This window comes from Carcharodon carcharias, chromosome 13 (genome assembly GCF_017639515.1).
Source record: "Carcharodon carcharias isolate sCarCar2 chromosome 13, sCarCar2.pri, whole genome shotgun sequence".
NCBI lineage: Eukaryota > Metazoa > Chordata > Chondrichthyes > Lamniformes > Lamnidae > Carcharodon > Carcharodon carcharias.
Genome location: NC_054479.1, coordinates 115781292 through 115795679, shown reverse-complemented (window position 1 = coordinate 115795679; position 14388 = coordinate 115781292). Strand labels below are relative to the sequence as shown.

Below are 14388 nucleotides of genomic sequence, written 5' to 3'. Positions count from 1 at the left end.
CTCTCATTTCCTCCATTGGAAGGAATTCCAATGAATCAAATTACCTACCACTTCCTCCAATTTAATTTTCCAAAACCACTTTCCACTCAATCATGCACAGAATTCCAGTTGGTTGATTATGCATTTCACATTAATCTTGAATCTGTTGAGGCATAGCACAGCTTCCTTAGCGCTCCTGAACCATACAAGAGCAGATTCCTGTGTCCATTTTTTTACACTGGACAATAAAACCATTAGCACCTGGAAATCTGCTACTGCTGCAGCACCATTTAATGCATTTGCTTAAGAAAACATGCAGACCCAATTTATCTCAATGTCAAATTGCTCCCATGTCACCATCACTTAAAAGCAAAATAATAATTTCAACATGCTGACAATTTCCCCAACTGAATCTGTCACAATTAGATTCAGCTTAGGCTTCACTAGACCACACTAGAGTAGGGAAGAGTGAGCTATGTGTTTTGATGCAGAAAGGTAATTTACTGTTGCCAGCATGGTGAGTTTACACTGCAAAAGGCTAAGTGTTGACACAGGAAGGACACAACACTTCAGAATTCCCCTTTTAATGGTTTAATACTATGGTTGATCGTTCTACAAATGGAAGGCCTTTATTTTAGTTTTTGCTGCTTTACTTAGTTGGGTTTGTTCTAATCCAGAAAGCCAGTGGTGAAGGATAAAACTGGAGCCAATCTTTACACACTTTAGGTCAAGTTTTACGAGGGCACTATGTTCCCCATCCCAAATAAAAAGTCAGTTGGGAGACTGCCCACGAAAAAGCTGGCTGCCCAATGGCCATTTTACTCGCAGGGCGAAATTTGGGGTCCAACCCAATCTGGGGAGGAAGCTCTACCTTTGAGAGCTGCTGGTCAATCTAATTGGCCCACAGCTCTGTAGTCCCAGCAGTGTCAGGTTCAAGTGGTGGCCATTGCTGGGAATGCAGCCAGTCCCCAAAGAAGAGGAGGTTATGGAGGCTGAACTGAAGATATGTCCGGGGTATCAACTGGCAAGGCCCAGCAAGGAGGGGTGGGAAGGGGGAGGGTTAAGGGGGTATATGCCTCTGATGGGCACAGGAGGCTCCCAAAGGGTGTATCCTCCTTGCCTGATACCAGCCCACCCATTGAAAGCTGTTCGGCCAGCTGCTTGTTGTGGGCTTCTCCTAGCCGCTGATAAAATAGCACTTAGTTAGCCATTAATTGGCTACTTAAAGGCTTCAAGGCCTCTGCACCTCTGGTAAAATGGGAGACAGATTGGGAGTGGGTGGGAAGGCAGCAGGCAGGCCACCTCCCCACCCCCACTCCACCTTCAAATACTCTGGCACGGGAACGTGAAATCCAGCCTTTTAAATTTACTTACAGTTATACCTTACAAGCATACACTCCCTCATCCAACAATCTCAGTTTTAGGGCATGTCTATTCATAGGGGCTCACATGAATACCCACAGCTAATGCCCATCCACCACCTGCATATAATTAAACATAGTTAATATACAATTAACAGGCCCTAAACCCTTCCTACAATCAATCAAGTGACCTTGCACAACACTATGTTATCCTTTTGAACTTTTCTGTGTGCTGCAGGGAACACATCTTATTGAGCAGGCACAAGGGGACAAATGAAAATCTCAGTCCAATGGATATTTGCTGCTGTAAACATTTCTTGTTGCTGTACGGTTTGTATTGTGATGTACCTCCAAAGACACACTTGTTGTTCTGAACAACCATGAGGTAAAAGAACAAAGTTAAGCACATGTGGATTTGACCTCCACAGCCTGGTACCAGATTATCCCCCAGGCCCTTTTGAATACTTCAGCCGATATATAAACAATGTGTTAGCGTGCACTGAGAAATGAATAGGAATGACTAAAATCATCAACCCACCTGCAGGCTTCAGAAGTTTGCCATCAATTTTAATTTCAACAGCTTTGCTCACCATAATACCAGACTCTACACTGCTCTGTATTCCATCCCAAGTTTCTGAAACAGGAATAAAAGGAAAATAGTGACCATTCTGCTGTTAATAATGACATACTGCCATGTGTAGACACTGTGGGATTTTATTCTTTGGGCACTGTATTTCATCAAGTGTAAAATAACATTTTAGTTCCCATGCTAACCGAACAGTAAAATGTCAGGAACAGCAGACATCACAGGGCAAGCTAAAATACTTTTGCAAAGCTGTAATAAAACACAAACAGCTTCTGGGAAAATATCATGCCTACAGAAAATCATTGACAGGCCAAAATCTGACAATTAAATCCATGTTGGGATGAGACAAGAGGGAGATAGGATCTCTGAGATCTTAACTAGAATTATATCATTAATCTGCTCACTTGCTAGGTTTGCTCAGTGGAGAACAGAAGCAATAACACCAGTGCTTCCCCAGAACGATAGACTTTGTGCTTCTGTCTACAAACACTCCATCAAGTGTCACTCACTTCAGCAAGCATGTGGGCAGCATTTTTATAACTAGCCACTCCTAGCACTTGAAGCCAAGATTAACTTCAGGCAACTTTCTGACCGTGATTCCTTCAGGTTTTATTGGGGTATAAATTCCCCTTTTGTTGAGTCTGGAGCAAGTTTAGTTTCCAGGTGCAGCAAGAGGGCAAAAAGATGACCAACTCTCTGCCCCCACAGCAGTCCAGTGTTCCAGTTAGGTAAGGCATTATGGTGGTAGTCTCCCACTTTATCTTCCTCATGGTTGGGTGACTCAATGCACAGATATAGGGAGATGTGAAAACATATCAGGAATGGTAGCACAGTGGTCATGTTACTGGACTAGTAATCCAGGGGCCAGGACTAATTGTCCAGAGATCTCAATTCAAATCCCACAACAATTTAAAATCCAATTTAAAAAGCTAATATCAGTAAAAGCTGGTATCACCAAGGATCACAAAAGAAAAGCTTCCCTTAGGGGAGGCATTCTGCCATCCTTAAATGGTTTGGCCAACCTTGACTCCAGAGTCACAGAAGTGTGGTTGGCTCTGAGCCCTCTGGAATGGCCCAGCAAGCCACTCAGTTAAGGAATGGGCAATAGATGATCACCAGTGACACCCATATCCTCTGAATGATTAAAGAAAAAGCAATGCACTGTGGCCTGCACCTACAGACTGAAGATTTTGAAGGCCTCTCGAGCTACAGCATCTGAGTTCCTGTTTCCTGCCCTTTGCTGCAACATTCAGCTCGGGGTAGGAGTGTGCCTGGGTCAAGCCTCCTATGGGCGCAGTACACCTCAGCAGGCGGCCCAGGGGACAATCAAACCTATTTTCTTTCCCCAAATTTTTCACCCCTCGCCTGCAAGTGCTCTTATTTGTTGGTGTACACAGGCCCACTTGTGCCAGAAGCTTTCAAGTGCCAATTCCAAGTGGCCGTTTTACATTTGTGAGCTGGATCAAGGAATATCAGCCAGATAGTTAACCATAAAGTGTGTCCCTGTTGAGCCTGATATTGTGCTCACACGTGTACTGTTTATACAGGTTCGACAGATAGTGATTAAGGACAGCCATCTATTATCTTATTCATTCTCAGAATGTGGGTATCACTGGCAAGACCAGCATTTATTAGCCAGGAGGCCAGGGTTTACTGCATTTAGCTTTGTACCCTATTGAAGTGCTAAATGAAAACATTGCGATTGCTTTTTTGGCTAAGATTAGTTCACTCTTCTTCCAAAAAATAGAATGAGGATTAACCCTAGTGTTTGAATTGATCTGACTTCAGTACGTATGACTGAGCTGCATTGTATAATGGTTGAGTGAGAAGCTTTCTTATCGGCAAGTAATGGTGCCAGTGAAAAGAGAGGCTCACACCAATAATGCAGGGGCTGCAGGCAGGTGAAAGATTTAAATTGACCACTTTGCTAATCCACTGCAGTCTTGATAAGAGTTTAGCTCAGTGGATTGCGGATTGAGAAGATCGTGGGGTCAAACCACACTGTATGACTTGAACACATAACCTAAACTGATACTTCAGTGTATTACCGAGGGGTCAATACATTTTCAGAGCTTCAGCCTTTCAGCTGAAATGTTAAATTTGAGGCCCAGTCTCATTTTTCAGGTGGATACAAAAAATCCAAAGGCACTTTTTGAAAGAAGAGCTTCCCAAGCAACATTAATCCTTCAATCAATTTCTCTGAAACAGGTTATCTGGTTATTAGTCTCATTCCTTATTTTCAAAGGTTTGTGCAAATTGGCTGCCGCATGTTCCTATAGATGGGAAAACAGTGACTATACTTCAGAAGTGATTGGGTGCTGCAACTTGGCATGTCTTGGGAATGTTCAAAAACAAGTTGACTGTATTTCAGGAACACCACGATGCTGCTCGTATTTGAGAAGTGTTAAAGTGAATTATAGAATTACAACAGGGAAATCGTTCTTTCAGTCCAACAAATCCATGTTAGCGTTTATCCTCCACAAGAACAATGCTCCTAATCCCATGTGTCTGCTCTGTTCCCATATCCATTTATTTCTAGGCTTAGGGCTCGATTTTAACTCTAAGTGAATGGGTATTGAGTGAGTTAAAACCTCCCTTCAGTCTCTGCTTCAATCGCTAATGCTTCCAGTGTATTCTGTAGTTATGCAACCAATCCCATTTATTGCTATGAGAATCGCGTATACCAGGGGCAGAATATTTTTGTCCTTTGGGCAGGTGCGTGCCCGACTTGAATGGGAATAAAGTAGTGCATGATGACATTGGGCAAGTGCTCCGATGTCATCACGCACGCCCACGATCTTTTGGTCAGTGGGCACGCCCGAGAGGCGGCAGTGCAACAATTAAGAGGCCTGGTAAGGCCCTTAAGTAATTAATTAAGCTGCATTTTTTGGTGCCCGCTGAACCATTCAGTTGGCAGGCAGGCGAATAGGCCAGGCAGCCTTTGCATTTTTAAAGAAACCTCATCCACGGGCAGGATGAGGCTTCCAATGCTTACTAAAAAAAAAGAATGTTTAACATCCTTTTTCACATGTCCCTCTTCATGTGACTGAGTCACATGTGGGGACATGTTTATCTCATGTGTTAAAAGTTTATTTTTGTATCAATCAGCTCCCTGAGGCAGCTCTGTGCCTCCAGGGAGTGGTCAGTGCGCGCATGCGCACACCTCAGCGCTTGTGCTCCTCCCGCCCCCACCCCGGCAGCGCTGAGGCTCCCAGGGCGTTTTCCATGCAGGCTGGCCATTAATTGGCTGGCCAGCCAGCATGAAATCGTGGTCGGAGCCTGATTGCAGATGGCATTCAGTTTCACAGCCGCTCCTGGGCCGGCCCAGCGAGGGAAAAACTCTGCCCCAGGTAAGAGGGAAACATTAAGCAGCTTTTATGAAAATAATGAGGTCAATTTTAACCACCCCACCTGACTCTCAATCATTCAGATAGGAGGAGGTGTGATGGGGGAGGCTTAAAATCAGCTGAGCCGATCAGCGGCCTGACAACATTTTAGCTTCACTCAATTTGAAGCAGGTCAAAGCTCCCGCTAGAAGGTGGCAGGGGCCTAAATTTAAAACTAAGAGTGGTAGCCTGTTGAATCAATTGGCACCGTGTCCCCGTTTTAATTCACGGATTCAGGAGGCCAGCACAGCCAATTCTACTGGGGCATGAATTTGAGGAGTAGCCAGAAGGAGCCATTGTAAGTTCAGAAATATTCCTTTTATGCAGAATTGTTGCAGACCAGGAGGAGTGAGGATGTTCACCAACGTTTCGTCTAAGGTGCACGGCTGCGCAGCAACTCAAAGAGTCCCCATGCAGGACATGTATAATCGGCCCCTTTAAAATCACCATGCATGCACAGCCACTCAAAAAATTCAAGGGTGTGTGGACTTAAAGAAAAAATTCAAGGGAACATTAGTGCTCAGCTCGTGGTCTCCACAACCCCAGCTGCCATTCGCTCTGCAAACCACCCCTTTGGGCACTTACCACACACTGGGGTGCATTCTCTTAGGACCCTGTTTCCCACAACGAATCCCACTCCTATGTGTGGCTCAAACAACATTCGTGCCAGCTTCACATAGGAAGTTTTAAAAAGTTTAAATTAGGCCTAGCTGTTACAATCAATATGCTTCCACAGTAATGACTCCAATTTCCAACTGTGACTAGTAAAGATTCCCTATTGAATACAGCATGGTAAATCTTACTGTTGATGTAAGGTGCAGTGAAGATGTAAATATTGTTGTTTAGGCTCCTTTTGTAGTAACTTGCTTCATATGTCTCTGGATTTTCTGTCCATTCTTCTCCAGCACTGGAAAGGAAATAATATTTGAGAAATAATGAGAATCATATTTCAACCTCTAAAGCAAATATTGAAAATGTTCTAAACCCATGATCTTCTCCATGGAGTTATGAAAGAGGAGAATATTGCAAATACAGAATGCTTCTCAATTAAATTGCAGATTAAATGCCTCAAAGCTCTCATCACTGGGTTAAACAGGTTTTTAAAATTAATTCTTGAGACGTGGCCGTTGCTGGCTAGGCCACCATTTATTGCCCATCCTAGTTACCCTTGAGAAGGTGGTGGTGAGCTGCCTTCTTGAACTGCTGCAGTCCATGTGGCATATGAACGCCCACAGTACTGTTAGGAAGGGAGTTCCAGGATTTCAACCCAGCGACAGTGAATTAGGAATGATGATTTAGTTCATGGTGAGTGAGTTAATTGGAGGGGAAATTACAAGTGATGGTGCTTCAAGTGTCTGCTGCCCTTGAACTTCTAGATGGTAGAGGTCAATACAAACATATATACAAACTTATAAATAGGAGGATTAGTAGGCCATTTGGCCCCTCAAGCCATTTCCGCCATTTGATAAGAATATGGCTGACCTGACTCTATTTTGGTCGCTAGTGTGAAAGGTGCTGTTGAGGAGCCTTGGCAAATTGCTGCAGTGTATCTTATAGATTACACACACTAATGCCACTGTGTGCCTGTGGTGGAGGGAGTGAATGTTTAAGATCAGATGCGAATCAAGTGAATTGCTTTGTCCTGGATGATGTTGAGCTTCTTGAGCACTGTTGGAGCTGCACACATCCAGGCAAGTCGAGAGTATTCCATCACTCTCTTGACTTGAACATTTGTAGATGGTGGACAGGCTTTGGGGAGTCTGGAGGTGAGTTACTCGCCTCAGAATTCTCAATCTCTGCCCTGCTCTTGTAGCCACAGCCTTTATATGGCAGGTCCAGTTCAGTTTCTGGTCAGTGGTAGCCAGGATGCTGATGGTGGGTGATTCAGTGATGGTAATGCTGTTGAATATCAAGGGGAGAAGGACTAGATTCTCTCTTGTTCAAAATAGCCATTGCCTAGCATGTGTGGCATAAAAGTTATTATCGCTTGTTATAAAACTCTGTTTAATATCAAAAAATGACTTTGTTTATTCAGTGAGTTGAAGCCACAGAATAAGTTTTAAAAAGCTTCAAGTAACTTAAACAGCAGGTCTCAAAATGGCTGAATATCTACAAATCTACATCTTGCAATTCACAAAGCTATCAGAAAGGTGTTAGGCTTTCTGGTTGTAGCCCACTAAGCACAATAACCTTAAATATGTGTGAAGTACCATCTCCTGAACTACTCAAAGACATTCAGACATAATCTAATTATTCAGCTGGGTGAGGACCAAACTGTTAAACTCAATCACTTCTGACAATGGACCCCAGCTGAGAAGAGGGCCTGACCGACCATTTTAATCTAATCATTTTAAACAATGGATTTGGAATGAACTTGTTATGACCATATTTGGTAACTGGCTAATTTGTGAAGGAAGGTCATGTGACAGCAAGCTAGCCCTTTGTGTAAAAAGATCAGGTCCAGAGATCAAAAAGACATTGAGTTGGCAATAGCAAGAAAAGGACTCGTCGTCCCTCGCTTTCTCTCCAGCCATCCTGCAAGCTTGTGTCCTGCCTGCATCTGACCAGCCAAACAGTACAGGTAGTGTCTTCATCGTAAACCAAACAGCTGCTGACTTCAGAGGAACAGACAGAGATTGCTCACCATGTCTTTAAAAGGATCTCAATGCAGAATTCAGCGAAAAGCACAGAACACAGCCTGAAACCAACCAAAGCATCAATCTACAGGACCCGTATATGATTGACTTTCTTTTAGCACGCTCTTATACATTTTAATCTAGCCTCCTGCTTTGTAACTTACTTGTGGTGTGTTTTTTTTATTACTTTTTTATAGAACAGATGTAAAGCACAATAAATACTTTTCTTTTAAAACTTGCAAGAAAACCTGTGTGTGTGTGTGTGTGTGTGTGTGTGTGTGTGTGTGATTTACTGTCACAGCACTTAAATTATTAAACACTCATTGAATTGGCAGCAAATTCTTTTAAAAAATGCCTGCTGTGGTCAACTGAGAGGTGGAAAGAGAGGAGGGGGTGCATTCTACCACTCCTCACCTGGCTGTGACACCACTTATCAGCCCAAGCCTGAATGTTGTCCAGGAATTGCTGCATGCGGGCAGGGATTGCTTCATTATCTGAGGAGATATGAATGGTACTGAACACAGTGCAATGATCAGCAAACATCCCAACTTCTGACCTTATGTTGAAGGGAATGTCAATAATGAAGCAGCTGAAGATGGCACTAGCACTGCAGCAATGTACTGGAGTTGAGATGATTGGCCTCCAAAAACTACAACCACTTTCCTTTGTGTTAGATATGACTCCAACCAGTGGAAAGTTTTCCCCCTGATTCCCATTGACTTCAATTTTACTAGGGTTCCTTGAGGCCTAGGAGCATCTGCTACATCCATCAAATTGATCAATCAGCAATAACTTTGATTTTCAGGACAAACGGCCAAGAATCCAATCAGATCCTGGGACTTATCTAGTGGGACTGCCGGACCGCAGTTGGTGGGACATAACTCATTTCTTCCAGGATTTTGTCCCATGTGAGAATCCCAGTGATGCTCTGAAGCATAGGGGATAATGAAAGCAAATTGTTCATCTACCTCCACACATCAAGTCAACATGTCTGGTTTCCCAGACAACCTTTGGAATTTCGCCTACTACAACCTTTATAAGGGCTCAAAGAAATTCTTGCCAGCTGAAAACTTTTGCAAGTCCAGTTGAAGGCCCATGGACCCCCAGACTCCATCAGTAATCAATCTCGGAAGAGATCAATTACCATCAACTGGAGGCCTGCTTACATCGTAAGGAAAGGAAGAAAATCGCTTTTTTCCTAAAGATCAATGCCCAACGCCTTTCTTCTTTCTATGGAGCATCACGGCACCATTCTGTGATTCCTATTGGTGCATCAGGAGAGTTGTTATTGATGCACTATTATCAGTTTAAGCTGCTCACCCAGAATTCGGAAATGACCAAACCCTGGAACCTGGGACAGGATTTGGTCCCTCTCACTTTGACCTGCTTTGTTGCACTTCATCCCTATTAGAACTTGAGCCTAAAATGCCTCCATTGGTAGAAGATGTAGATTCCAACTGAACCACAGGCAACATTGTCTTTGTACTGGCACTCTACCAATGATGCGATTAGAAGGGTTTGTAAGTGAATTCAAGAAGAGCAAAGAGTTTAAAACGTGGGGAATTCCTCTTCTGCCTCCAATCTGAACAGAGTCTGATTGTAAACACGGGAAAAGAACAGCATCACATCACAGTTAAGTGTATTAAACAACAAAAGACAACAATGAATCAAAAACAAATTATGTGGTATTAGTGATAAATGCGCTAAATAATAAACAGAAAGGTTAATGTGTCTGTTTTTAATATTGCACAGTGCAATGTCAACCTTCAGTGGCATGTGATAATGAATGCCAGACATTATTGACTGTGCAGTGATGGGGAATCCAAATGTGAATTTAATAGGTTATAGTTTATATCATGATGTCAGCCCTGTTCATTAATATTTTGGAGAGTTGATTTCTTCATTCCACATTCAAGTTTAACTAACAGGCACTCACGCTGCCTTCTGCTGTTCCAGGACCAATCTTCACTACACCAAATTGTTTGCAGCCTATTTCTTTATCAGGTTAATTTGTGAACACCTCAGAACACCAGGTGAATTTGGTTCGAGATGATGTAACAAGACAACCTAATCATCACTTGTTTTATAGCCCCCTTATCATGTTGACTAGAAATTATTATTGATTTTGTTGATCATAAGTTATCAAGTGAGTCTACAGATGGAATTTGAAATATTTTAACCAAATTTTAACCAAATAAATTTTAACTATTTTAACCATTTTAATTTAAACCAAAAAAATCAGCTGGGTTTATGCCAGGTGGGTTAAAGCCTTAAGAATCAGATTCCCGACCCAAACCTGCGTCCAAGCAGCCTAGATCTGAACTGAACTGAGTGGTGGGCAGCAGACCAGCCTACACCAGAAGGTAGGTTGGTAATTTAAAAATGATAATGAGGCTTGAAGCTTTTTCAGATTTTTAATTTTAACTGTTGTTGGCTGGAGTTTCCTGAGCCTTGGAGGTGATGGTGGATCCAGGAGGTGAGGGTAGATCCGGGAGGTGAGGCTGGATCTGGGAGGCGAGGGTGGATCCAGGAGGCGAGAGCGGATCCAGGAGGCGAGGGTGGATCCAGGAGGTGGGGGCGGGTCCAGGAGGCGAGGGTGGATCCAGGAGGTGGGGGCGGGTCCAGGAGGTGGGGGCGGGTCCAGGAGGCGAAAAAGGATCCAGGATGTGAGGCAGATCCAGGAGGCGAGGGCGGATCCAGGAGGCGAGGGCGGATCCAGGAGGCGAGGGCAAATCCCGGAGGCAAGGGCGGGTCCAGGAGGCGAGGGCGGGTCCTGGAAGCAAGGACGGGTCCAGTAGGCGAGGGCAGATCCAGGAGGGGAGGGCGGATCCAGGAGGCGAGGGCGGATCCAGGAGGCGAGGGCGGATCCAGGAGGCGGGGGCGGATCCAGGAGGCGAGGGCGGATCCAGGAGGGGAGGGCGGATCCAGGAGGGGAGGGCGGATCCAGGAGGGGAGGGCGGATCCAGGAGGGGAGGGCGGATCCAGGAGGCGAGGGCGGATCCAGGAGGCGAGGGCGGATCCAGGAGGCGGGGGCGGATCCAGGAGGCGAGGGCGGATCCAGGAGGGGAGGGTGGATCCAGTAGGCGAGGGCGGGTCCAGGAAGCAAGGACGGGTCCAGGAGGGGAGGGCGGATCCAGGAGGCGAGGGCGGATCCAGGAGGCGAGGGTGGGTCCAGGAGGCGGGGGTGGGTCCAGGAGGCGAGGGTGGGTCCAGGAGGCGGGGGTGGGTCCAGGAGGCGGGGGCGGGTCCAGGAGGCGGGGGTAGGTCCAGGAGGCGAGGGCGGGTCCAGGAGGCGAGGGCGGTTCCAGGAGGTGAGGGCGGTTCCAGGAGGCGAGGGCGGGTCCCGGAGGCGAGTACTTTTACACCAATCTTTTGGATCCAGCTGGCTACTTAAGCAACCCCTGTTAGGGGGCAGGACTATTCCCCCTCCCTTGGCTTTTTCCACAAAGCCTCCAATTTCTGCACAGCCAAGGCTTCACAGTTCTCTTCCCAGCTCTCAGACCTTCCCACCAACAGCCCCTTGCCAGAACACTGAGATGGGCTCCCCGCTCCGGAATGCCACCACCAAACCCGGGCTAAACCTCAATCCTAAACTAACCTGTAACTAGCTGGTATGAACTCACAAACAATCCAAAGACAGGCACCATTCATTGAAAAAGTCCTACCTTTTGGGGTAAATCCTTGTAATTCCACCGTCAGTTGCTACGAATCTAGCAAGGACTCCCGCCCTATTTTACGAAAAAAAGTTACTTTATTAGGGTCACATCACAGACCTTTCCTACATATACCGGCATTAGGATTCTTTTTCCCACTCTGGTTTCTCGAGCAGGGGCTGAATTTTCTGTCTGATGCTATGGCGCCAGATTACCATTAGAGAGGGACAACCACACACTCCACTCTGGTACTCCTCATCATTGCCCACTTGCTGCAGTGAAAGATTTTTAAATATTTTGCAAGCACTGAGACCCTTAATGGGGCCAGGGGAGCCTACCTCTCGTTGAGGGTGCTGGGTAGGACAGGCAAGCCCCTGGAGCACCTTGCAGTGTGGGCTTGGCAAAGAGTTTAAAAAAAAAGGTGGCTGGTTAATTATTGCAGCAGTTTCCCAAATGCGATCGATCTCTTTGAGATGGACTGCATTAAGGTAAATTGGCTTCTAAAAGTTAACCCTTAAAACAATGGTTACCAGAGACATGCGGCTGCCCATTCCATCCAGTGTGACTGAAATGTGTCACGTTTTAATCTGCCCACTCACATATGGCTGGTTGGATTAAATATATGACATCATGACAGAAAATGCTGACGCCATGGAGGGTAAGACACTTTGCTGTCGAAATTTGGGCTGATGGTGTCAGAGAGGCATTTCATTTTACTTTGAGAAACAATTCTTCAAAATTTAAATAATTACCCTCTTCTGATTCCGTTATCGGTTCTGTCTAACCTCTGTTCTACATTTGCTTGAACGCCTATTCTCGATCTCTGCTCTGTCCCTTCCAGATCAGCATCCTCCTCCACCTTGTTCCCTCCCAAATCGACGCCTCCACCTCAATCTGTCCGAACTGGGCATGATCTGAAGTATCCCAGCAAAATCTTTTGTCATTCCCACTCTAGCACAGCCCCTGCTATCTCCCTGCTGTATCTCCAGAATTAGAGCAAATTAAAATACTCATGTGGTGAGTGGTGCATTTGGGAGCTTAGCATTCGATGCCTTCAGCAAAATGGGTAGAATTTTTGGGTCGGTGGGCCCAGGAGCAGCCAGGGAACGGACTGCAATTGGCCCCCAACCAGGATTTCACACTGGCTGACCAACTAATGGTCACCTAGCACGAAAGGTGCGCTGTCAGGGTCAGCACTTCCGGGGGTGGAGGCAGGAGGAAGGCGAGTGCTGGAGGCCGTCCGGGCGCTGGGGAGGGTGGAAGGAAAGCTCCCTGAAGGCAGAAAGCTGTCTCAGGGAGCTGACGAATTTAAAATCAGAATGTAATATCAGGAAAAAAATGTCCACATGTCAGAATGAGACACCTCAACACATGGATGATGAAAATTTTTTTCAAAACATTTTAATCTTTTTTAAAATTAATCACGGAAACCTCATCCCGCCCGTGGTTACGGTTTCCTGAAAAATGCAATAGCCGCCTCGCCGATTCACCCGCCCGCCAACTGTAATGATGGACGGGCAGTGAAAAATCGGTGTCAGTTGCTACTTTAATGCCCTTGATAGGCCTCTTAATTGTTGGCGGGAATACTGCCGATTCTTGCGTGCGCCCACTAACCGAAATATCGCATGAGTGTGCGATGACGTCAGGACGCTCGTCTGGCATCATCGCACGCTATTTCACGCTCAAGTGTGTCGGGCACACACCCGCTCACCAAATGGAAAGTTCTACCCAATATTTTCCAATGATGAAAATTGTACTACAAAGGGTAATGTTGGATATGATTTTGCAAGGGGAAAGGCAGCAGATGTATGTCAAAATTTATCTGTTTTGGCAGACATTATGTTGTTACATTCTTAGAAAGGCAAAGCTCAATAGCAAGCATCCAGGAAGAAAAAGTGCCTATTAATAAGTAGGTTGAATACCGTAGTATGAATTTATTAAAAATGCTATGTCAAAGCACATTTTCTGCCAACATTTTCCATTGTAAATTCTTCTATCAACATTTATAATGGAACCTTCTTGTCATATTGTGATTATACTGCTCCTCCCCAGTGGAGACAATGCACGAGTGTGGTTATAAGGGGCAGATTGAGACAGGCAGTTTTCACAATTAATGTGAACATAGGAATTTGCAATGGAAATAAAAAAGTAAAGACAGAATTTATGACGTTAAAATTGTGCATCTTGTTCCAATTATCCAATTATTTCATTTGCTCCTCTGTTGTTTTATTTGTCTGCTGCTTTTTGTTTCTCTGTAAACTTCTTACATATCCCCTCTCTCCCTTGGTTTATGTCCTTTTTATGTAAGTCTTTTGGGTGGATTTGTTCACCGATTTACTCAATTTGCATCTTTAACCTTTGATAGAAGCGAAGACATAAAACCAAATGGAAGGCAGCATGCCAAAGGTGGGTAATGAGAAACACAGAAAATGTACAGCACAGGCGGAGATCAAATGGCTCATCCTGCCTCTGCTGGTCGTAAAAGAGTTATCCAGCCTAATACCACTTTCTAGTTCTTGCTCCGGAAATACAGCGGGGAGATACCAGTGGTAGAGTGGGAATGATGAAAGGTTTTCTGGGATAGTTCAGATCATGCCCAGTTCGGACAGATTAAGGTTGAGGGGTCGATTTGGGAGGGGACAAGGTGGAGGAGGATGGTGATCTGGAAGGAACAGAGAAGAGATAGAGAATAGGCATTCAACCAAACGTAGAACAGAGGATAGATAGAGCGAGTACAATGGCTAAGGTTCAACTGAGGAGGATGATGATCTACCATGGCAGGTTTAA

At 45.1% G+C, this 14388-nt stretch overlaps 1 protein-coding gene across 1 annotated transcript in view; it reads right to left on the bottom strand.

The window, feature by feature from the left end:
* The window catches only part of LOC121285595 (voltage-dependent calcium channel subunit alpha-2/delta-1), a 711948-nt gene that overhangs the window by 36013 nt on the left and 661547 nt on the right, over positions 1-14388 (bottom strand). Inside the window, exons 26-28 of the mRNA XM_041202183.1 lie at positions 11614-11676; positions 6116-6219; positions 1879-1974 (exon numbers count right to left, since the gene is read on the bottom strand). Coding sequence (XP_041058117.1) covers positions 1879-1974; positions 6116-6219; positions 11614-11676 — 263 coding nt within the window. The remainder of the gene's footprint in view (positions 1-1878; positions 1975-6115; positions 6220-11613; positions 11677-14388) is intronic.